This window comes from Clupea harengus, chromosome 21 (genome assembly GCF_900700415.2).
Source record: "Clupea harengus chromosome 21, Ch_v2.0.2, whole genome shotgun sequence".
Classification (NCBI taxonomy): domain Eukaryota; kingdom Metazoa; phylum Chordata; class Actinopteri; order Clupeiformes; family Clupeidae; genus Clupea; species Clupea harengus.
The window spans coordinates 7,726,394-7,751,546 of record NC_045172.1 but is presented as its reverse complement, the minus strand read 5'-3'; the positions used below and the strand labels follow the sequence as shown (position 1 = coordinate 7,751,546).

At 42.6% G+C, this 25,153-nt stretch overlaps 2 protein-coding genes across 4 annotated transcripts; both read right to left on the bottom strand.

Annotated features, from left to right (window-relative positions):
- Positions 1-2: 2 nt before the first annotated feature.
- On the bottom strand, positions 3-10,529 carry dis3 (DIS3 exosome endoribonuclease and 3'-5' exoribonuclease). Its single transcript, XM_012823428.3, has 21 exons — positions 10,044-10,529; positions 9,732-9,889; positions 9,463-9,647; positions 9,271-9,344; positions 8,994-9,161; positions 8,723-8,890; positions 8,138-8,254; positions 7,320-7,457; positions 7,007-7,153; positions 6,767-6,883; positions 6,557-6,658; positions 6,107-6,171; positions 5,688-5,772; positions 5,272-5,399; positions 4,946-5,032; positions 4,516-4,672; positions 3,895-4,109; positions 3,390-3,558; positions 3,013-3,171; positions 2,763-2,885; positions 3-2,377 (listed from the first exon to the last, which is right to left on the bottom strand). Exons 1-21 carry the CDS (start codon positions 10,260-10,262, stop codon positions 2,309-2,311), a joined length of 2,850 nt encoding a protein of 949 aa, XP_012678882.2. The 5' UTR covers positions 10,263-10,529; the 3' UTR covers positions 3-2,308.
- Positions 10,530-12,173: 1,644 nt separating this feature from the next.
- gk (glycerol kinase) lies at positions 12,174-24,896 on the bottom strand. 3 transcript variants are annotated; one of them, XM_031558215.2, is made up of 21 exons: positions 24,669-24,896; positions 21,811-21,884; positions 21,459-21,565; positions 21,146-21,223; positions 20,842-20,921; positions 20,310-20,447; positions 19,713-19,822; positions 19,495-19,561; positions 19,112-19,129; positions 17,629-17,664; positions 17,464-17,531; positions 17,292-17,334; positions 17,005-17,085; positions 16,726-16,804; positions 16,134-16,230; positions 15,873-15,957; positions 15,368-15,488; positions 15,007-15,150; positions 14,515-14,601; positions 13,878-13,964; positions 12,180-12,288 (listed from the first exon to the last, which is right to left on the bottom strand). In XM_031558215.2, exons 1-21 carry the CDS (start codon positions 24,759-24,761, stop codon positions 12,278-12,280), a joined length of 1,704 nt encoding a protein of 567 aa, XP_031414075.1. In that variant the 5' UTR covers positions 24,762-24,896; the 3' UTR covers positions 12,180-12,277. The 3 variants fall into 3 exon arrangements, with proteins under 3 accessions (XP_031414076.1, XP_031414075.1, XP_012678884.2); XM_031558216.2 differs by lacking the exon at positions 13,878-13,964 and having other exon boundaries at positions 12,174-12,288; positions 24,669-24,892; XM_012823430.3 differs by lacking the exon at positions 19,112-19,129 and having other exon boundaries at positions 24,669-24,892.
- Between the last annotated feature and the right edge of the window lie 257 nt (positions 24,897-25,153).

The window sequence follows — 25,153 nt, the reverse complement described above, 5'->3', positions numbered from 1 at the left end:
CATGTACACTAAATGTTCCAAAGAACACTGAATCATCTCATAAGTGTAGTAGTGAAATCTCGTGTCAATGATTTAATCATTCAGTCTTTGAATCACATACCTAAGGTATGATAACTGAAGCACAGTTAAAAGAGAGAAAAATGCCCTATAATATATATATATATATATATATATATATAATATATATCAAGGCAGGGGCAGTTTAGTATGTTCACAGATTAGTATGTGTACTATGATTAGATTCGTCCTCTTCTATGAGATGTTGTGTGACAGCGTTAGAGATGCCCTCTACCATGGTGAAGACGTAGGTCTTGTCTAACAGATTAGATGTCAGGCCAGGTTGAACATTTCCTGATTACAACCAACGCATTAGTTGTTAGCATTTTTTTTTTGTGGACAATAATTGCGACAGCTGCTGTTAACCTTTCTATCCAGAGAAGCGGCTTGGAGAGGCAACCTGTCTGTGGACCACGAACAGTGGGCAACTGCTCCGAAGATGGTGACTGCTGTTCACATCCATTGTTTAATTACTGTGCGTACCGGTTTCGTATTGACAGCTTTTTCTTCTTGATGTGTAAGCATGTTTTTCTATGGGAGTAGAGCTACTTGTATGGAGGCATAGGCAAACCATTAGTTTCTTCTGATTTAATCCATCCTCGGAATCATTCATGGACATACATATTTTAAACCGAATCCAGACAAATGGCAACCAAATTGAGAATTTCCATTAATCTCTTACGGTGGAATAATTTTCATTAAAATTTAAGAAATTAGATTCACCAGAATATCAAATAAACATGAAGTGATATTAATTAGCAAAAACACTGCATTGTTGCAGAAAAGAAAAATAGATTTAAATATTTTAGGAGTATGACTTGCCAACCACACTAAGCTAGGGAAACACATTAAGACTGTACTTGCTGTTTGTAGCAGTTCACATGATGTAATTTCAAGCTGTCATTTGTATCTTCTTTACTTAGAAACATTCCCATTTGCACAGGCACATTTTGATGCAATTTTAAGTGATAGTTTGAAGACGTCTACTGGAAGGAGTTTTGTGAGCCGTACTATGAGAATTACCGTGTGAGAATTACTTTAAGATGCGGTACTTGTGTGGTATTGCACAAATATCCAAGCTAAGATAGTATCGCCTTTGTCATTTAATGTCAAACAAACTCACAAACATAAGTCAATGTCAGCCTAACAAGTTTTCTTAAAATTAAAAAAGCATGTTTTAGTTTGTGGAAATATAATCAGTTTAAAACTTGGTTTTATTCCCCTTTAATAGATTTACATGACATTACAAACTGTACACAATTTTTATATGGTTTGTTATGAACTTTGTGTTACAAAAAAATAAATACAATATTTTTTTCGGTTTTCTCTCAATTTCTCTGAATTGTGTGTGTTGTTTTTAATACACCATCTATCTTGGGTTAAATCTAAGAGCAATCTTAAGGATATCAGTTGTAACAGTTAAGTCTTGGTATTGGTGGCAAGCTAACTACCTTAAAAGCATGCAGACATAACAATAGCAAATATCACCAACAGCCTGGTTGGCATTGATAAAAGCTTACATGCCAACTGGTTTCTTTTGGTGATATTGTTTGTGGTGTCTTGCTGTGAAAGCTTCTTTCATTTCTTTCACGTATAGCCTTGATGGGAACACCTGTTGTCTTCACATGGTCTTTTACCATCAAAATGAATTTAAAGATGATACCAAAAGCAGTTGCTTATAAAAACATACCTCAAAAAGTGGCAAATTATTGCATAGCGTGTCTTTAAAATGGCAGTGCTGGGAAGCTGTCTGACATGACTTGCTAACTCATTTAAAAGTTCTACATTTTAAATACATCAGTACTGATATTTTCTTATAAAACAGAAAATTAAAATGTGTAATTATGCCCGGCTAGAAAGTAACTAGAGTAATGAGACCTGTGCTTCTCATATTAAACCCCACAGGGAACATCTGCTCCATTCCAAAGGTCTGTGGCTTAGTGCCTATAAACAATGATTTAAAATGGGGACGTTTTATGTTAAAATAAAACCCCTTAATTGGAGCATTTGGGGCAATGAAGCGAATGCAATACAACTGTTTGATGTAGAGGTGTTGTTTAATACACTTCCAACACACTGGATTAGATCATGGTAAATATCTTGACAATGGTTTAAAAAAACAAAAAGCAACACGTCCATGGCTGGGCATTTCAGAGAGAAGGGTCCCTCAAGACCACAGACTTTTGCATGAGAGAGTTAAAAAAGAAAGGGGTTGTGCCTTTCAACAGGGTCTACTCGAAAGGCGAGTTCTTCAGCGATCCAGCTTAGCTTTCTTGGCCTCTGGCTCTGCCTCGGGTAGGGGTACACTCACTCCAGGGATCTGTAGGACAAAACATAGTCATTATAAACACTCTCAGCCACCAGAGTCCTGCAGCTTAGCTGGTGCTAACCACACCAAGCCAAGGTCATGGGTTTGAACCCAGGGAACATGCTAACACCACCAAGGTCATGGGTTTGATACCCAGGGAACACACCTACTCCTGGGAACAACGTATATCTGTATTATACTATAAGTTCCTTTAGATAAAAGCATATGCTTAAGGCATAAATGTAAACGCAAGCTGCAACAACTCAGAATCACAGAGAATGGTCAAATGGCATATTCACATGTCGAACAGCAGCCGAATAAAGCTGGCAATATCTTGACAACTTGTCAAAGCCCATGCAAATATAAACATGCAGATCAGCACTGAGCAACTGCTTACCACTGGCTCCAGGAGGGACATCCTGATCTTCTGGTGCTGAATGTTGGACGCATCCAGACTGATGGTCACCCTTACACGGTCAAACAGGTTAAATGTGTGACCTTCCACAGTCAGTGTGGGAACCTGCGGAGGCAAAAAAAAGATCAAATTTTTTATTTTCACGACTGTGGTGTGTACTGGTGTAACTAAGAACCCTAACATCACTAGGCCTTAGGTAAGGGTGATGGTAGTAATAGTGATGCTTTCAAACCTCTTCGTTGAAAGTCATCTTAGGACTGGGCTTATCTTTGTTCTCAAAGAACACCGTTCCTTCCAAACCAAACTTGGGAATGAGGACAATGATGGCATTCTTCCTCACAAATAGAATGAAGCCTTCTTCATTCAGAATCCCTCTGCTTTTGAAAAACAACTGAACACACACACACACACACACACACACACACAGAGACAGGCACACCCAAACACATACATACAGACATTAAAACAAGTTTAAAGTATAATTAAACTATAACTGTTTACCAACTTTGCTAAACTAAAGGTAGATGCCACACCGAGAGTAAAATAAGGCCGGTAAGCCAAACTGACTGACTGTGAAAAGCTAACCCTAGCACTGAGGTGACCTCCTACCTGAGTGTGGAAGGCGACTGAAGCTCTCTGGGCGTATTGCGCCATCTTGTGTCTGTAGTTGAGGTTGTTGCAGAGGGCGGCCTGCTTGTGCTTGTCCATCAGGGCCGGGTAGGTGCTATCTGCTCCGATGGCCACGGCCAGCAGTCTGTGCACGATGATGTCAGAGTACCTGTACCACACCACAGACCGTCAAATATATGATACCAATACCAATACAATATAAATAGAGGTGGGGGGGGGGCACGACAAACAGAATTTTTTTTTCTTACAAGGAAAAACACAATACACAGTGTAGTACACATGTGTAGGCTAGAAGATGTGCATGTGTAGCATGCATCTCACATCCTGAGTGTCTGTATATGAAGTATTTGCATAGAGGCATGTGTCTGTATATGAAGTATTTGCATAGAGGCATGTGTCTGCATATGAAGTATTTGCATAGAGGCATGTGTCTGTATATGAAGTATTTGCATAGAGGCTGTAGAGGCTGTAGTAGCGGTGTCACCTCCTGATGGGCGAGGTGAAGTGTGTGTAGATGGGCGTGGCCAGGCCATAATGTCTGAAATCGGAGTCCAGGCCCGAGCAGAAGTAGACGGCCTGCATCATGCAGCGTGTTGCTAGGATACGCAGCAGAGTGTTGAAGTAAGGGAAGCCCTCGATGTCTGCCTGGTTCAGAGAGTCCGCCAGCTCTTTGGCGGAGTCTGTGTGGATCACCAGGTTCTGAAAAGGCAAAATCAGCAGATCACAGATAAGGACACATGCACCAGTCTGGGAAACACAACATAATATCATGACACACCAGCTTGTAGAGAGAGTATGCCGACACAATGACTTATACTGCTACAGCAAGTGTACTGACAAAAAACTCCAAAGATTATATGCCTCAAACCATGCCGTAGATACTAGTGCAACTCCTGTCAAATAAATGTGTGTGTGAGAGTGTGTGTGTGTGTGTGTGTGTGTGTGTGTGTGTATCAGATGAATTTGGAGAAGAGGGTTCAGTAGTGATCAGTCAACCTATGTGTTGTTTGCCAATGCGGGCACTTAGGAGGTTGCAGTCTGCAGAGGCTCCTCAAACAGAGGAGGTTGCTGTTTCCTTTTTTCCTGAACAGTTGGAGGTTCTTACCTTTGTCTTGATGGCTTTGTGGAGGATGTCATAGTTGGAGGGAGGAGGAGACGGATGTTTTCTGAGTAGTGCGCACTCCGAGAACTCGTCGTAGATCTTCTGGGCGACGGAGATGTTGGCCAGCAACATGAACTCCTCCACCATAGAGTTAGTCTCTCTGTATGAGAGCGAGGATGATGACATCATCACTTAATAATACCAAGCCTAGCTGTGAAAGTACTTTTTGTGGGGTTTCACGAATTTCCAACAATCCGGAGCAAAATGCTTAGTATTTCAAAATCATTTCCATGCCATAGAAAGGATAAAATTGATCTTTTGAGGATTGTAAATATTTGACTTTTTTCCCCTCTCACAGATTAAAAACATGTTTTGCCTAAACACATGTGGATGGACAACGACCAGTTTGGAAACATAAGGGTAAGAGACTCACTGGAGTTCCTTGGTCTGAAGGTCGATGGGGTCGTGCGTCTCACTGTCAATGTGGAAGCGAACTTCAGGAGAGGACAGCGTCAGCGCTCTACAACAATAGAGAGGTGGCTATGACTCACGTGACTCAAGACAACTGAATGCACCAGCAGCACAGAACAGCCATGAAGAGGTGCAAGTGTGTGCAGAGCTACAAAGGTCAAGTACTGACCTTTGAATGCAATATGAGCAAGGCAATCGGTTTTAAATATATCTTACACATGTTGTAATATTCAGGAATAGTGAGCGTTCGTCTTAATCGTACTGTGATATTTGTGCACGCTGGCTCACCCCTTCTCAATTCTTCCCGCCTTCAAGATCTTCGCTAGCTTGTTCAGACCTCGTAAGTTCTTGGTGATGTCATCATTCATGTTCCTATCATCAATTTTCATCTGAGCCTCAGCATAGGTTAGAGAAGCCTGAAGCGACCAACACAACAATACATATTTTAATATTTAATAGAGAGAGAGAGATAGATAGATAGATAGATACTTAGAGATAGATAGACAGACAGACAGACAGACAGACAAAAAGACACACACACACACACAGACACAGACACAGACAAAGACACAGACACAAAGAGAGCAGACAGGCATTTATGGGCTGCATGCTCTGGTGGGAAGTTGAGATTGGATCCCATTTGGTAGGTGCCACATGAGAGGCAGATATGAGATCATTCATACCATAAATAAACAAATGAATACCTTTGAGTTGATGACGCTTTTGGTGAAGCGGGTGTTGAGGATTTCCGCATTGTCATTCATCTCCCAGATGCAGGAGAAGGCCAGTCTATACAAGGAGGTTTACAACACGAATATATACATCATAATTCATCAGTCCAAATGTCAAACACAAAAAATTTCCATATGAAATACGTGTAGAAAATTACTACTTTTATGAGGACACCAAGAGAACACAAGGATGCCAACTATGTATACAGCCTCTAACAACTTAGAATCCTAACGAAACATATTGTAATTCATCACTTTGTAATACAATACTTGTAATACATTAATTACGTAATACATGAGTTCATTAATTTTGTAACACAATCATTCACTGATTTCAGAAGCCTTATTTGTTTTTTGAACAATGAACTGATCTCTGGCCAGCAGAGTCTTACCGTTCAACATTGGAGCGCAGTGAACACAGGTTGGAACTCAGCAGCTCTGGAACCATGTCGATTCTCTGGAACAAAACAAACCCCACATGTTCCAATTAACTCAGGCAGCAAGATCCGAATAGACTAGGGGGGCATTCCAAGTATGTGGTTCAGTGACAAACCTAGGTAAGTTAACTCAGAGGAGGTGGTATACCTTCTACAAGAAGTAACCTATGGCCTTGTTTTTCTAGGACAATGAAGCCATAGTGGTCTTCTATTAGGAGGTTTACCACTTATTCGGAGTTAAGCTATAAAGGTTTGTCATTAAACCAAGTACTTGGAATACCCCCTAGATCAGACCAACAGTAAACACTGCTGTTTACGACCAGTCAAATTTTCATGAGCTCCAATCAAATCTCAGTCAGACGAAAGACAAGTAGTACTACACAGGTGAGATATGCGTGTATTTACCTTTCCACACAGATACACGGTGGTCCCTCTGCTGGCAGCCTCTTGGTCCATAGCATTCCCTGGGCGAATGAAATGGCTGACGTCTGCTATGTGAACACCAACCTGCGAATTACCAGTAAATTATCAACACACAACGCTCTTGGAATCAGAGCACTTTTATATTAATACAAACTCATTCACTCACTCACACACACTCACACACACACACACCTCTAGGTTTCCATTCTCAAGTTCTCGACAGTGCAGAGCGTCGTCAATATCTGTGCACCCGGGGGGATCCACACTGCACACACACAGATGGCGAAGGTCCTCCCTCCTGTTCATGTCCTGTCAGGACGAGAAGCTACTATTAGACGACTTGTTCAAACAAAACCATACAAGATTAACCAGTAAGATGGTACACAGCTCCCATCCCTAAAGTTTCCTCTTGAAGTAAATGGAGGCACTCACGTCCTCAGTGATGGCCCACGGCATGCTGGGTAGGAAGCTGAGCACGTTCTGGGAGAAGGGCAGATGAGGGACATCGTGTTCCAGCAACAGCACCTCCGTCTCGGTCTCCTTGTCTCCGGCACTGCCCAGGTTCTTCATAAAATGGCCCTGAACAAAGTGCCAGTAAAACAACATGAGCACAGAGACAGAGACAGCACAGAGTCAGTGTCACTGGGGATGATGCCCAAATCATCATAGCACCACATGGGAAAGTGGAACCTTTCTAAGGGCAGGGCTGACATTCGACTGTGTGTGGTGTCTATGCGGGGTTTACCCTTGGATATCTGGAGTTTTTGGGCCAGCCGTCAATGGCCACCATAATCCTTTGGCCTTCCAGGGTGGCTGCCTGCCGGGTCTCGATGCGGATCCTGGGGATGCGACGGTCTGCCGGCGTGAACAAGTGCCTTGTGGACTGTGAACAAAGTTCTCGCATCATAAACAACCTGATCCAAGTCAACAGAGGAGCAAATTATAACCTTTATAAGGTGACCCGTCAAGATTTAGATGTCGCAGCAGATTCCAACCAGCTGGGGCACGCCTGATCAGACTCTTCTGATAAATTGATCTCACAAATTTAAACTAAGCATTAGTCAAAACAGGGGTGCAACCGCTTGGTTTGAATGAAAACCCCAGACACACTAGATTAGATTAGATTAGATTAGATTCAACTTTATTGTCATTGCACAGAGTACAGGTACTGAGGCAACGAAATGCAGTTAGCATCTAACCAGAAGTGCAAAGTAGAAGAGTGCAGAGTATGTGCAAATGGTTATATAAATATAGATAAATATGGTATATACAGTATGACATAAGATATAAGTGGTATGAGCAGTAAGAACATGAGCAGCAATAAAGGTGATTAGTGCAGATGTGATATAGATATGTGTAAAGTGCAGATGAAGTACAGGTGAAGGTGGCAGTAGAGGTTATAAGTTATAAATGAGGTAGGAGACATGATTAGCCCTGCGCAGATAAGACTGCACACACCTGTAAACATAACCAATGAACATCAGATGTCAGCTAAATGTATCAAATAGTAGACTCAAGTTGAAGTTGAATGTAATGGATGTTCCAGCGCTTCTGGCCTAATACCTCTTTGATGTGGGACAAGGTCAGCATTCCACAGTAGGGCCTCCAGTTTCTCTTGATGATGCCCACCACTCGGCCTGTGGGCTTCAGAGAGTCACGGTGCACCTGTTTGGTTTGCAGCTGGAAGCAGAACAGCACCTCCATTACAGCAAATACACGTTTAGAGTTTAGAGCACAGCTTCTTTGAGCAACATTTCCAGAGCACGTTCTTTTCAGAAAATCGTACACTAAGTTCGTCACAACCGTAGAGGCTTCAAAGTAGACATGTTTGGAGAGTCTACGTCTGGACACTTTTCAATTTCCCCTCACTCAGGAGAGCCAGATCTATGGACGACTGGATCCAAACCCAGCAAAACACAACTACTAGCAATGCAAGCTTGGAACAGTTATGGTCACCAAAGAATTGTTTTTTGGCCATTTGCTAAAGGAAATTGACCATACCTAATGGATACTACTGATATTTCTAGATTCTGGTTAATCGACCACAAGTCATCACTGGCACACATTTGATCTGCATGGATGAGAAGAAAGATAAGAAAAGAAAGCAGTTTAATGGCTTTGGTTCCACAAGGCAGAGCTCCGTCTCACTTTTTTCTCCTCTTCCTCCTCTTCCTCCTCCTCATCCTCGCCTTTAGACCCGTCGTCTTGCAGGACCACAGCGGATGGTGCGACCCAGTCCTCCTGCGGCAACAGCTCCACCGCCACCACGTCCTGGTGCACAGCCCGATTCAGCTTCTGAAGACCTTGTAACAGAATCTAAAGAACAGCAACTGATCAAACATCAAGAGCCATAATGGATGTTCAGGTAAGAAAGGTTATTCAAAACACAAGGCTTGACCTCTAAACTGGAAACACTTACCTCAGTGCTTTCATCTCCTTCCCCATGCACAAAGACAGTCCCTTCCAGGAAGTTATCCCTGTTGGCCCGGAAGGTTCCCTGAATGTATTTGCCACTCTTGATACCTGACTGAATTTGAGACAGCGGAAGATGCTCTGGGAACAAGATTTTAGAGCTGGTAATTTCATTCTGGGGAAAGAAAAACACAACATTAAAGCCTTTCAGATTCACTGCACACAAATCAGTACGGAATGATCCTTTTGGAATACTGCTGATGAATCTGGAAAGAGTGGCAAACCTTCTCATCTGAGGTCAAGGCAAGCCGGTCCACAAGCTCAGGATTGGCGATTAAACTCTTGATGTACTCATCACCTATGTGGATAGAGTGCATTATAGATGAATGAACACTAAGAACAAAAATCTTAGAGGTATCCAACAGTATCAAAACAAGACAGTGTCCTGAAAGCACACTCTACACCCCTAGACTTACATCTATAAACAAGCAAGCCAGTCTGTTCTGCCTTCTCTTTATTCAACCGGTCATTTGTCAGCATGACAACTTTGATCTCCGCACTGTCTGGTATGTGCTTGCTGTACCAATGTGCAGCCGCGCGGATGGCTCGGTCATTTCTGTCATTTGCACTCTCTCCTGGCTCGCGCTCGATGAACGTTTCCCTGCAGAAGACCACAATACATTTAGAACAGAGACAGCAGAAATATTCAACGTGCCATCTAAACTGGAGTGACAGAGGCTCTAACCGATGATGTTCGTTTGTGAATGTGTAGAAATGTTTCTCCTTGTTGTGGATCGCGTCTTTGATTCTCTTGTAGGCTGGTGCGCTCCTGTGTCGAACCTCTTGAAGAACCGTCTGTAAGATGATGACGTTCCTGATCAACGGGTCCTCCAAAACATCGATCTAAGAAAGTAACAGAATCGGTATGGAACAGCAATGTCAGGACGAGGGGGGTAAGTAATCCTAGAAAGAACCGTGCAATCGCAGGTATCTATACTGAAAAGCAATGTAATTATTTGTATTATTAATGAACACGCTATAAGGTTTAAAACTATACCTGGTGCAGAACAACATTCGTGTCAGGAATGAGATAGTGAGGAAATGTACACATGCTGCTCTCCATGCATGGGTCCTTTTCCAGAACCGGAGATTCATCTTTGCACTCCACGCAGACTTCACTTCCGCACCAAATGTCATCTCGGAGATAATGCTCACGAACTACCTTCAATATCCCGCCCGAGCGGGTCTTCTTCACGAACGTTTTGGACTTCAGCATGGTCTAATAGGAGTGTTTACAAGTCCGGTCAGATGGAGACATCCGACAGCTCCGTAAACATGGGAGAGCCACGCGGGGAATACTGGACAACTAAAACTTTCCAGGGGTTACTGAGGAAACTCACACATCGTACAGCTACACAATCTACTATTTTCCTTCATAGCCTTTGTTTCGGTTATAGCATAATGCATTAAAAATACATCCGGGCTAACTTGCCATGATAAACGAATATGAAAGAGAACGCTAAAAGTTAACTCTGCACATAAGTATGGTTGTCTCATATATTTTCTTAACTTCTTCCTCTTTGACAAGTTTTAATTCAATTATGTTCAGCAGTACCATGATTAGCGCCATCTACTGCACTGGAAGACAAAACTGGATAGGTTCATTCATCTGAGGTAAATTTCCCTGTGTTGTGGGATGTTCCTCATCCTGATGGCATTTTCACAGTATTATCTCTTTTATTCAAAAAAAAATCTCTGAACATGGTAAAGAGTATCTTTGTCTGATAAATCAAGACTGGTAATTTGTCTTACATTAGGCTACGAATGTCATACACATTCATGTTTTTTTTTTTATTATCTAAGGTTTCGTAGTGACTTTCCTTTCCTTTTTTCTTAACATTGAGGTGTTCACTGCAAAGAGATATAATGTGACGTGAGTTTTCCTAAAGTTTATAGGTAGACTTTTACTGACATTTATTCTCTCTATAGCAGTGTAGATGTTACCTCCCCATAGCCTGGTACAGAAGCATTGAAACAAGAGTGTCAAAAGCTTTCCTCATTTACCCCCTGGCAAGAGAGCCTCAGCTTCTCAGGTAATGTGTTCAATACATTACAAGATATCTGAAGCTCACACATTTCACATTGTCTTGACTGATTAAATAAAAGGTTTAGTGATGCTGTTTTTAAAATGCTACCACCAAAGTTTTTTTTATTTAGTACAGGCACAAAAAAAAATAAAAAAAATAAAAAATAAAAACAACAGGAAACTCAATTTTAAGACACACATTTCAGACAGTTCAACTTGATTTGTCATGCCAGCACAAAATTCATAAAAATCTCTACCCACAGTTAGCAGAGAAAATAAATTAACTTCTTAAATCTAGCTATATCGGGTCAAAGAATACTGGCCACTGTGTGCCTTCCTAAGTGGTTCAAAATTCAAGTATGACTACAGATAAAATATCTACTCATAGCAGTCTGCTATTGCATACCACAGCACAGTCCTGATATCAGTTACATGGCAAAAACACAAAGACTAATCAAGTCCAATGAATCAGATTAACAACCGTTGGCATTGCATTCACTTTGTATTAGGATTAAATAAAGTGCATTAAAATGATGCATTGGATTTACTGTCTTTTTTCGGACGGACAAATGAAGATTCTCTGTGCGTTTTTGCTCTCTGTTGTATTTCTTGGTTTCTGCCAACAGGGTCCCCAGCACAGTGGTCTCTGGTCATCCACTTAATATTTGTACACAGTAATTCTCATGACAACACAAACTACTTCAGCAGGACAAAACAGCAAGCTTAAAAATCATTCAAAACAATTATTAGAAGAACCATATCTGATAAATAGAGGAGGATTCCTAAAGTGCAGTTAACTCTTTTTTTCAGATGGTACTGGTTACTTCAGGTGGAAGTAAAGTCCTTATTTTGCTGTTTTTGTAAACCGAGCTTCAGTTAGTGGCACAACGTATTCCAACCTGTGTACAAATCATGTGGTGGCCTCTCCAGATTAAAAACAAACAAATGAACGTCAAAAACAAGTAAAAGTAGTAGTAGTAGTTAAATCAAAAACACAAGCATCAGCTCATTTTGGAAGACATTTCGAACAGGGATTTCATTGCTCATGAAACTAATCTTCAAATCTCTCTCTTTATATATGTATATATATACACAAACACACAGTTTCAGTAGGCAGTATGTGTACAAGGCAACTACATCTGCGAAGCAAACAGAGCGCATGTGCTCCCCCTACTGGCCATTTCCATCTTCCATCTTCCATCAGCCTACTTGTGCCCTGAGACATGATGGGAAAAGAGAACACAGAAACACGGTGTCAAGAATGCAACAGCTACAATGAGACCATGAAGTGCAAATCAAGTCTGGACATATTTTGGCAAAACAAGATCACACAACTATCCATATTTAAGGAGTAGTCTATACAGTATCTACACAATCGGTTAGTTTAGGTCTAAAACGGAGATTGAATCCACCACTAAAAATATACAACACCAAAGGAAACAAATGTGCTGAATGTAATCTCATACCAACCAATCTATATGTTCAGTATGTGCTTTTACATTTCATAAGCATGGCAGTCATGCATTTCTCATTGTTACAATCATTGTAAAAAGGCATACTATGCATACACTTGGTAAACTGGCTAACAGGTTTAGCCCATATTAAGTGCACTGTTTATGACAGTACTTCAATAACAATTTCTGCCAAGCTACAAGGAACACATCAGACACAGGTTTGACTGGTGGCCAACTACTGAACCTACTAGCATGTTAGTTGAACCTAGCAAATATGGTAGCATTGTTGGTAATAATATAGCAATGTGATTGAGACAAAAGTTATTAGGAAGCTGTGGGAAAGGCCAAGTGGAAGCACAGAGGAGCGACATGAGATGGCAAGCAGGTGGTAGGCATTAAGATGCAGGTGCAGTACACGTGTGATGAACCAGATAATGACAAAAGGGTGACTTAATGTGAAGTCACATGGCACCCTCCTGCCTCACCAGGGATGCAACTTACACCCTGCTATTTCAAGAGCCCACAGTCACCTTGTCACTTCATTATCTGCTTTTAGAAGCCAGCATTAAAGAGGAAGACAGGAAGCATGTTGTTGCAAAGTAGCGGGATAACAGTAAGCAGAGTGGAGGAAGAACACAGATGATAGAATGGACATCATGGGGGTGGGGGTTCTAGAACAGGTCCTGCTTGCTCATGTGTTCCAAATCCAACATTCAGAAAAACCCAGTGGACCTTGAAGAGTCTCAGTTTAATGTTTCCTGAGCAGATTTAATAATGTAATTACACACAAATCCTCCATATGTGATATGGATTAGACATGGATTGGTTAGGAGAGGTTTGCGGTGTGACATGGAAATGAATCAATGTATTATTTGTGCATCTTACTAAATCACTGTGGTGAGGTCTATAGCTACATGGTCTTAATAAAAGCAATGTCTGACCTCACCAAGATGGCTTCTATATTTAGAAAATTTTTGAGCTAGAACACATTTCTCTCATTGCCTCCTTATAAGTGTGTGTGGGTCTATATATACACATATATAGATGTGTATATACATACATACACACACAGATTGAGACATTTCTTTAATTTTGTTATTTCAAATTTAATGAATCTATAATAGCCAAAATAATTTTTATTTGAATCTTATTCATGGCTGTCCCTTGCACGTGAAGTGGAAATACGATGGATTTGGCGCACTTGTTTATCAGTTTTAGGTTCTTAGAATTCTATAACTGATAGCTTCAAGACATGCAGGCCTGTTCAACAACTACATCTACTTGTTCTGAACTAACACATGCACTCCTGCGTCTAGGAACACATCTTTCATGTTTTATAAATGATACTAACCTGCAATGTACTTAGCTCCGATTAACATAAACATGCTACCAAGAATGTAAAAGCCCAGAGGAATACTACTGAAGATATTAGGCTCCTCTGAAGAGTCCCGAACCAGCGCGTTCCACATCAAACAGGGGGAGCAGGAGAAAGAAACACATCATCAGCACCTGAGGCTTTCCAACAAGCTGGTTTAACAAGGCAAACTAGCTTGACTTCATCTTTCTGTAGTGACAGCAGCACTATCTTTAACGCCGACTAATTTTAGGGCGAATGGACAATTTTGCTTTGCCGTTTTGTAGCTTTGTTGATCACATGGCACAGACACAGAGGAAAGAGCTCTGATTGAAATAAAGTGCTTAGAAATAGCATGTAATTACCACAGATAATAAAAAAATGGTCACTTAACACTTAGCGATGTACATTATAAATCGCTTGCCTGAAAAGGTGTTTGTAATAAAAGAAATCCTGTTCTATTGCTGGAAAAAATTATCATGCATCACTAAAGTCTTCAAAACAATAGTTATGATGACAAAAAATTAGAAAACTGCAAATCAGAGTGATTAAGCCAAGGGAATTAGTCAAAACATTTTAGGATGTTACGCAGAAGAATGTAAGGATGTGAGGGTAAAGACGGAACAGAACCAACCATTTCCATTTCCGACAGGCTCAGTGGTCTCCCAGTTCATGCACTTCTGCACGGCCTTCTTCCAGCGTGCATAGCGAAACTCGCTCTCTGTAAAACATACGACCAACAGTCAGAGTAACAAAAATATCACACCAATACTGTTCTAGGACACTTGATCACTAGCTTATGTGTGTGATTAGCAGCTGGGTCCTTGGCAGGTTTAGCGACAACCATCTGTAACATTAGCAGTTATGTGGTTAACAGTCCAGATGACTAGCATCTGTGATTGAGACTAGTATGAATGATAGTTATTGTTATGACAAGTGTCTATGCGAATGGTGACCTGAACAGTGATTACGGTTCTGGCTGATGGGCATTTAACTATTGGCCTCTTAGCCTAATGATTTGTCATGACCAGTAGCTATGCAATTGGTGGTTTGGGAAGCTATGGGAAGCTGTGACTAGTTGCTGTGATGGTGAACTGCAACTGCACGTGGAGTGGCTCTGTCGTACCCTCGGGATTGATCTGCGGCTCAAACTTCTCCGACGTGACCTCGCTGAGGTCCTCGAGGTTGAGGCTCCACACGCTGACCCCCTCAGCTGATCCAGCTGCCATTGCAGCGCCTAGCGCGGTCGTCTCCGGCATGGAGGGTTTCACTGCGATGTGCATGGAACAGTGTTAGGGAACCTTGAGGTGCTGAGTATTTGCGTTAATTGTGTTTGGTTCATACAGGGCAAGTAGGAGTCGAACAAGGATAAAATATACAAGTGACAAAATACCATAATTATAGAACCACAAAAAAAATGTCTGTGTAATGTTAAAAATAATATTGTAGGCGTCAGGATGGAAACACACACACACACACACACTTACCAACAGGGATGCAAAGTATATCTGCTTGCAGCTGCATGAGCAGCCTGTTTGAGGTCATCCCCCCATCAACCTGCAGCTGAGTCAAGGGGATCCCACTGTCCTGGTTCATGGCGTCCATCAGCTGCAGCATGAAGAATACACACACATATATCAGTACTGAACTGAATACACATACAGACACACACACACACATATATATATATCAGTACTGAACTGAATACACCAACACACACATACAGACACACACACACATATATATATATATCAGTACTGAACTGAATACACCAACACACACACACACACACACACACACACACACACACACACACACACACACACACACACACACACACACACACACACACACACACACACACACACACACACATATATCAGTACTGAACTGAATACACCAACACACATATACAGACACACACACACATATATATCAGTACTGAACTGAACATACCAACACACACATACAGACACACGCATCACTGTTTACCTCTCTGGTCTGAAAGCACACGGCCTCCAGAGCTGCAAAGGCTATGTGGCTGCGGTTGGTGAACTGAGTCAAACCACAGATTATTCTGAGAAAGGAGGAGAACAATCAGAGATTTCATCACTGAAACAGAGAACTGCATCCAGAAAAAACAGACCACACGCTAGTGTTAATATGCAGCGGTGCCAAAACTTCAGGAGGAATTTTCTCTGCCCACTCTTCAATCTATTCCCCCTCCCCCCTTGCTGAGACTCCTCCACTCACCCTCGAGCACTGGGCTCCCAGTAAGGGGCATAGAGACCAGAAAACGCTGGAACAAAGTAGCATCCATAGGACGTTCCCACTGCTGCCGCCAGTTTCTCTGTAGACGAATGAGCCAATCTCCTGTTACTACATCATAAAAGCACTGTTGAAACTCCACAAAAACCATCCCCATCAGACCTGACCAACAATGGACACAAGCGGATGCAATACAATGCTTGTGACATTCATTTGCAAATACGACAACAGATACTTGCCTCAGCTGATACACAGACTTTGACCTACAAGCAGTAGGGAGCAGTATGGCTCGACATACTACAAACATCAAACAAAGACTTCACTTGCTGGGTGTGCACTGCCTGTGGCCATCTACAGCTTTCTTCTCCCTTAGGAATTTAGCAGGAATCTAGATCTAGATGTCAGAACAACAACAATCCCTCCCTATCTACAGGTCCCACCCCACCCCACCCCACCCAGTCCTGAAACCCAGGTCCTAATGACAGACTCTATACGACTTTCACTACAGTTTCTCCCCCGCCCCTGGGCTATGTACATCATCTAGTGTCTTTTAGGCTCGGAAGAGAGAGGTACACACCAAGCTCTGAGAGGGTCTGGATGATGCCCAGGTTATCCTTCAGCCAGCGCACAACTGCCCCCGCTATGGCAACAGAACCCTGAGAGAACACAGACAATCCAAGATGAGCTTTCATTCACATGGCGAGGACAATACTTCTGAGGGTGGTGTGATTTTACTCGTATTATGCAGGAATGTTGATTTTTACAAACACAAGGTGCATAGTGTGATTTAAAACATCCAAAGCATGCTATATCCATCAGAACAAGGAACAAAAAGCGAATGATAGTAGCCATGTACCTCTAGTGCATAACACGCTGGTTTGTCTCGACCAAGTTGGTAAGCTATTGTTGTCAAGAGGCCATGGTCTGACATCACCGGCTGTAGAAGCATGAACAGAAGCATTTAGACAGGGGATTATGAGAAAGATTAGAGTGACATTCAAATTAGGAACACTTCACATTTTCTCATTACAGAAATTGAAAGAAAAGATAAGTACCTAAACATTATGTTCTCAAAAGGTCTGACTACCTCATTTGTCTACCAATAAAACAGTTCAAATGAATGTGTATAGTTAAACTAACTACCTTGGGGCCTGTATTCCTCAACAGGAAACAGCCAGTCCCATACCTGTAGGGAAGACACAAATCACAGGCAGGATGTGTTAGGATTGGCAGAAGCCTCTAATCAGCGAAGCAGTTAAAATACAGCTGTGCAGAGCTCAGTAGTGGCAGCAGGAGTAGGAGAGAAAGGTCTCACGTGTTTTTGGCCTGACCATCCTGGAAGCACATCTGCCCCACAAGAGCTGCTGACTGGTCTCCAAGACACTGTAAGACACACAAGCACACACTTTAAAGCCTGATCCCATCATGTTGCATTGGCTGAGATATAATGACAAAAAAAGCAGAAAAAAAGGACACCTACGCCTGATATGGGAATTCCAGTTAAAGAGCCAGACTTCTGTATGAAAAAAAAAGAGACAAATGCTTAATTAAAAACATCAAAATGAACTTGACTATTTTCCTATCAAGCTGACCTGACAGCAGTTAAAGTAATCTAGCTTCATCTTATATCCCATTGTTGCCATTTTAAATTGTTTAGAGCATCATTTTAGTACTACTTCCTGTATTAAAAACTAAGAAGTACAACAGAAGCTCCCTCTGTAGGGCCTGTATAGAACACCGTTGCTACGTGTCAATAGGCCAATCAGAATGAGCTTTGCCTCAAACTAACTGGTGAAAATACTGGCATAGGCAGAGTGCGGTCCAGCCAACAAACAACATCAGAAATGTTTAAGTCTACAGCAGCTCAACTAGGATCACCCGACATACAAAACTAGACAAACACAAGTAAAAGCAACATGCACTGTTCACACATTGCAAACTTTGTGAAAAGTTGTGTGACTCAATCTCATTCTTTTCCCCCTAGTGGTTCACTACATGTGCCACAAGGAACAAACCACAGAAAGTCAAAGCTGCTGTAACAACTGAAGGAAATCAAAGGGAGGTCGGCTGCAAAGGAAATGGACATGAATGGGGGTCTTTATGACAACATATCCTTTCAGGATTCAGTTCCATGAATACTGACATCACTGTCAATATTGTCATGGTCCAAAAAGAGAGGCAACAAAATGGGAGATCACAACACAGTGCATATACTGTAAGACAAGTACTGTGCTTTACTGTATGTGAATGAAACAAGAGATCATAGACAAGTATGAGCTCTCGTGTTTTATGAACTGCATCCATATACTGAGCCCATCCTACAGTACATCACACACAAGGGTCTGGCCTTTCCTGGGCCAGTCAGGAGGAAGAGACTTCAGAAAGATGACATTGCATGGGTGTAGCCTGTAGGGGGCAGTGGAGAGCGCAGCAGGTGCCAGGTGTGGGGCCAAAGCCAGTGGACTGGAGGGATTGATCAGTCACAGAGAGAACATCCAACACTACCAGTATCCAGTGCATTTCCAACAGAACTGAGTCTGGACAGACCTAAAGCCAGAATTGTCTTACATCTGCTTGAATGTGCTAGGTGGAAGTGGTATCTGGATGTGTCTGTGCACCTGAATATGGTCAGCAGGAATGGCACTGAGGTGTGTGTGTGTGTGTCGTCAAGATTCGTATCAGTCTCTGTGTGCTTGTATGTGTGGGGGGTGTTCATACTCATTATGTCCTCTTTTTGCAAAAATGTTTTGGTCTGTGTGTGTGACTGTGTGCACATCGTTAAAAATAGTTAGAAAGCAATATTTTTCATGTGCTTATGGGGTGCTGTATTGGAAATGCACATCTTTAATGGCGGGGTGTGAAACAGTATGCAGGAGCGGGAGCAGACGGAGGGGGGTAAGAGCTTCTGCTGCTTGGCGAAGCTGGCGGCAGCACATGGAGACGGAGAAGGAAGGCCTACTCACCACACTAGAGCTTATTTTCTAGTCCACGCAGAGGAACAAGACACAAGAGAAGATTTGTGACACACACACACACACACACACACAACGGGAAACTCACTTGCAGCCAGCGTCTGACTGTCACTGATGGTATAAATAAACCTGAGTTACTGTCTGCTGTGGCCTTCACTCAGGGGCAAGGGTCATGCCAACACACTTTATCATTTACAGCAGGCTAAACTGTGCTCGACCCAGTACAATAAATACCACACTATGATGGCTGAATTCCAAAAGGACAAAAGGTACATACAAACAATGTCATTCTGACCGACAGACATACAGACAGAGAGAGAGACAGACAGGCAGAATAGCAAAAAAAAAAAAAAAACATGAGAACACTGGCTCACCATTAGACCGTAAATCTCAGAAGAACTCCTGACTTTGGGCAGAACCTCCATTGGAATGCCAAAATATCTGTTTAAAAAAACGTGTTGCATAAGACATTAGTAAATAATGTTCAAAACGGTGTTTATTATTATTAATAATAATAATAATAATAATAATAATAATAATTATTATACTGAATAATAATGTTATTGTTGTTTGTGTGTGTGTGTGTACCCACGAGCAGAGTTCAGGATCCCAGTCCAAAGTGTGAATGTTGAAGAGCATTGTGCGGCTGGCGTTGGTCACGTCTGTGCAGTGAACCCCTCCATTCTTCCCACCAGTTAGACACTAGAACAGGAATGCTGTCCTTGTTACACCCACTTCCAAAACACAGCTTAAAGTCATCCAGCGGACTTTTCCAAATTAGCTGGTATAGGTGGGTACCACTTAAAGCCCATTACCCTCTCATATGGTGATGGATAAGCAGTGATAGATTGCTAGTGTGACTACTCCCATGGCACACTTGACTAAATTGGCACAGAGAACAGTATTGCAGAATGTTACTTCCCGTAATCCTGACTGGTATGGTAAACTCTACAATGTTAATGTGCTGATCCACAATGAGTGTATAATTCTGCACAAACTCTTTAGTCTGAGTGACTGATTCAACACAGGTATCTTTGTCAAGCAGTGACGTGAACACACAACCAGACAGATTTCCTCTGACCCATCCCAGCCAATCAGAATCATCAGTAAAGTTACCTAACCCCCAACCCATCAAGCCTTCCGGATTTCTGCGGCGCTAAGCCCACAAGCAGGCAGGTTTCGTGCTCACCCATATGAGCCAGGAGTCGACGGTGCCAAACATGGCTTTGTGTGAGTGGATGGCCTCGCTGACCTCGTCCACATTATCCATCAGCCAGCGCAGCTTCACTGCACTGAAGTAGGTGCTGATGGGAAGGCCGGTCTTATGCTGGGGGGGAGAGGGACAGATATTTTACTTTGTTCATCTCCATGTGGAAAAAAAAAAAGATTAGCACAATAGGTCTGTGTGTGTGTGTGTGTATCTATCTATCTATAGAGAGAGAGAGAGAGAGAGAGAGAGAGAGAGAGAGAGAGAGAGAGAGAGAGAGAGCAAGGTACATAGATTTGATTTCAATGTATGAGAAATACAAGGCATTTAATTATGTGGCATAACTTTCAGCACTGGATGATTGGTCTGTGCAGACGTGTTTTGGCAGTCAATCCCACGTATGGGCCATCATAATGCTATTGAGGCCATAGTCCAACCAACTCACTTACTAGAATGAAGAGCAGTGAAAGGGCCTTTGAACTGTTTTTGTCTGAGGGTTTTGTGTTGAGCTCACCTTCAGGTGGTTCTTGTTTCTTCCGGGGGTTTTGTTGATGAGCCTCTCCACCGTGGACTGAGTCCGCAGGTCCAGCCACACTGCGAGAGTTTTTCACAGAGTTAGCATCTGCTCAAAGTTCACTGACTAAAGAGTGCCGTGTCCATTTGTCCTGGAGGAACTGACCCCACATCAGAGACTGAAACACAGCTGCTGGGCTGAGGGCACCACTGTACTGCTGAACCCCCGCTGGACACCGCTAGCTGACAGACACAGGTGTGACCTGACTACACTGAATGGTGAAACACAAACCCCTGCCACTCACCGATGGCATTATAGAGCGGCTCTCCTGTTTCCTTGTCCCAAACGATTGTTGTCTCTCTCTGGTTGGTCACACCGATGGCTAAAGGGACGGAGAGAGACAAGAAGATCCAATTCAGTTCAGGGAGAATAGCTTTAATTGATTCAGTTAGGTCAATGAACCATCAGCTTTACAGATTTACTTCAACAGTTGAAACTGACATATCATAATCAGTGTAAACACTGTATGCCTGAACAGTGCATGTTGTCCACCATGACCATCAGTTACCTAATGTACCTAACCTTGGTTAGAAAGAAGGGCATAACAAAGCATATACCTTTGATGTTGGAAATGTCGATGTTTAGCTGGGTGAGCTTTTCGCAGGTCTTGTCCATGCACTCGTACACAGACTGCAGAATCTCCTTTGGGTCCTCTTCCACCCATCTACAAACATGGAGGAGAACACCACAACACAGACAGCTCACTTTACAACACAGCAGACTAATAATGCACCATCTCCCCCAGCAGATGCCAGTTTAGATTCAAGGCAGAATGGTTTGTGGGGTAACAAGCCGGGGATGCATACAGAATTGTTTATTGAATGTGGCATGTACTAGATTGAACTAGAGTTTTAACTTATCAGACAGGACACGCTTTATCAGTTCGGTGGGGAGTCCGTGTGCACTTACCCTTCCTTAGGGAAACTCTGCTTGATCTCAACCTGGTGATGACTGAGAAGCTCGGCGGTCTTTGCGTTGAAGACCTGAGGAGTTGGAAAGGGTGTGTGTGGGGTGTGGGGGGGGGGAGAGACGGGGACGGGACACACACACAGAGAGGGTGGATGTGAGGATGGGGGTAAAAGGGGGAGGGGTAGTAGAGAGAAACACAGGGTAGGAATGAGGATAGGTGAAGAGGAGAAGGAGAGAGGCCAGCAGGTGACAGAGAGGGGCGGGGTGTTGGTGGCCAGACAGAGTGAGGTTAGGAAGGTCCTGAGAACTGCTCTTTGACCCCTACCAGACAAAAACTACAACACTAGGACCCCATAAAATCAGTTTCATTTTTTGCCAAATTCAGCGTTACTTTTTGCCAAATGTTGTGTTTTAAAACAACATAGACACCCGAACATTTGAGCAACTTCACGCATTACAGATAGGGGACACATTACACACCTTCACCTGTGTGGGACACAGCATTTTAAATAAAATAAATCAAGACACTGCCACACCAGACACGAACAGAGGAATAAGAGGTTAAATCATCATGTTTAGTGTAACAGCATGCCCCCGCACCCCCCGGTCAAGATTTCCAAGATCACTCTTTGGCTTGCATGACTACATGACTGCACACTGGGCTCTGCCCAAATAAGATTACTTGAGCAAAGTTCCCTGAACTGAGACTGCTAAGCCAAAGGTCAACATTGGCACGAACACTATACATACATACATACATACATACATACATACCGTACACACTCACAGAGACACACAAACAAACAAAGGCTGAAATGTTCTTATGATGCTTCATACCCAGAACAAAAACAGTGGCACAACAGTGCTCTTACGTTTGTTATGAAACCGCTTTTCTGTTTTGATATGTTAACAAAAGTTTATTGGGGTTAACTAAATAAGACGAATACAAACATAGTATCAATAAATGAATTGCATGACTTGTCTGATGAGCATCCAAACTGACTAAAGACAGCTAAGCCAGATATCCTGCTGAATATGAATAACATCCTCCTCAACCACCCATATGAATCATGCCTTTTGTAGGCAAAGTATGAATGCATTGCACAGTCTGATGAATGCATACATTATAAAGCAATCCAATTGAGATAGTGGGGCAGAGCAACAATGAGGACAGACACACAATCTAATGCAACACAATCTAATGCAACTGTCCCTTTACTTTCCCACTTAAAACGGGGCACACCCCCTTCAGCTCACTGTGACATGTAGACATGTATATCTATATATGTCTATGACTGTGACCAGTTCCAGCACTGAAAGACCAATCCTGTTCTTCTCTGAGACACACCTACAGAACTGACCAGACGTATAGACATAGATATTTATATATGTCTATGGAACTGACAGTAAGTACCACCATTCACAGCCTGGGGGAGGGGCAACACATGTTCAGAGATTGTGGGAGCACCCTTAATCCTGTAGTGTCTGAGCAGCGGCATTAATTGTGCATTTGAATTGGGATCCAACATAGGAGTATGTAACAGCGTTGTTAAAAGGCCTAGATGTTCTGACAAAACAGGAAATACTGTCCATAAACCAATCACCATACAATAACAACATTAGTATCACTATAAGTACACTATAAAAAGCAGTATTATCTATTCTTATCTAATGTGTGGCCTCCACTGATAAAACTAAACCACTAACCTGAGAAGACATAAAACTATGGCGTGTTTGGCCAAAATCACATTAACTGGAAAATGATGAACTCCCGGTCAATTCTCTTCTCAAACTGCCAAACCCTTTTCAGCATTGCTCATGCACAAATAAATACAACCAGATGTTTGTTCAAAACATCCGAGGAATTCCAAGTATGTAAATACTACTACGTCAGCCACCACCAAACACATCTCACACACCCATATTAATGCCCCTACTTTCCAGTCCCATGTTCTAAGACAAACTTCTTCAAACGTCTTTCACATTTAATTTCTTTGGCTTTGGCTTAACTTCAGAATGAATCACTGATCTTACATTTTTTCAAGTAAAGCTGCTTTCAAATACAATGAAATGCGGCAACCTCTCCTTGAACTCTATCGTCATTTCCTGCTGTGGAATGCGCCTCTGGGTTTAGTTGAAAGTATTTCCCGCTCATCTGTTGCTTCACACACACACACCCCCAACACACCTCCCTTAATGACCTCACTGACACACTCTGACCCCAACCCGCCCCCTCAAACTAAATGGGGAGACACACACCCTGAAACCGGTCTGATCTGATCAAGACCAGCTCGACCTGACAGCTGTTTTGCATTTGACCTTTTGTAGACCATTTTTGTTTGTTTGCTTTGATGAACGACTACGGCTCCAAGGTGGTCGTTAACCAACATAGCCAGATGTATGACAGCACTAGTAGCGTAACCACCAATTAGCCTAGTTGCCAACTGTTTCTTGTAGTTAGTATGAGCAGCATAAGTAAAATCATCTTTTCAGTGCATCCATCTCTCTACAGGGTGCCTTTTCTCTGTCCCTCTATGGCAAGCTCCGAGGATGGTTACTAACGAATGACCGATGCGCCGGTGAAAATACTGGTAAAGTTACGCTACTGAACCATTGGTCTGACACCGTTTCCATCACACCTAATCCTGATAGCAAGACCTACAGGACACGATGTCATGACAGGCGAGTTTACATAACTTTCAAGTTAGAACTAAAAAACACACACCTATAGACCGACCCATGGGCTATCTGGACTCCCTAGCTGTTAGAGGACATCACGTACCACTCGCGCCATGCTAACGTTACTGCGGTAGTTGGTGGTGTCACGTTGGTCATTCAAAACAAAAACAGCAACTTACGAGGAAACGCGTGGAGCTCGTGCCCTGGTCGATCGCCGCCACAAGCGGCCCCAACATGATCCTGTCCTGCGAGGCGGCCATGCTGCCGTTCATGGAGACTTTGGCCTTGGGATCAAGTGTTGACCCGGAACACCCGGCAAACTCTTCGTTTATTCCTCCCGTTCCACAGAGCTCTAAAGCCGGTGACGCAGAATGATGACGTGATTACGCACCCAAAGGGGAGGTGCGATGGGAGGGCCAGAAACGAATCAACTTGCACCAGATTTTCTCCACTCAGGAAAGTTTCAGATTGTTATCACTGTTTTTAAGCAATCCCAAGATATAGCAATACATGTTATATAAATAAATTCACATAAATGACTGGCACAACCAAGTCATTATAACTCCCACTAGTACAGCAAGACATTGCAATTGGGTAGGAATTAGTCCAGTACACTTCGGGTGTCATTCAACATTGTCTAGATTTGTGTTCAACAGGAACAGGG

Coding starts and splice junctions, on each gene's coding strand:
- gk (XM_031558215.2), bottom strand. CDS start 24,761: ATGAACGGCAGCATGGCCGCCTCGCAGGACAGGATCATGTTGGGGCCG. Junction 21,885..24,668: donor CGAGCTCCACGCGTTTCCTC/GTAAGTTGCTGT, acceptor CCAACTCCTCAG/GTCTTCAACGCAAAGACCGC. Junction 20,922..21,145: donor GCCGCTCTATAATGCCATCG/GTGAGTGGCAGG, acceptor AAACTCTCGCAG/TGTGGCTGGACCTGCGGACT.
- dis3 (XM_012823428.3), bottom strand. CDS start 10,262: ATGCTGAAGTCCAAAACGTTCGTGAAGAAGACCCGCTCGGGCGGGATA. Junction 6,172..6,556: donor CCGTGTATCTGTGTGGAAAG/GTAAATACACGC, acceptor GTTTTGTTCCAG/AGAATCGACATGGTTCCAGA. Junction 4,673..4,945: donor CTTCAGACCAAGGAACTCCA/GTGAGTCTCTTA, acceptor GCTCTCATACAG/AGAGACTAACTCTATGGTGG.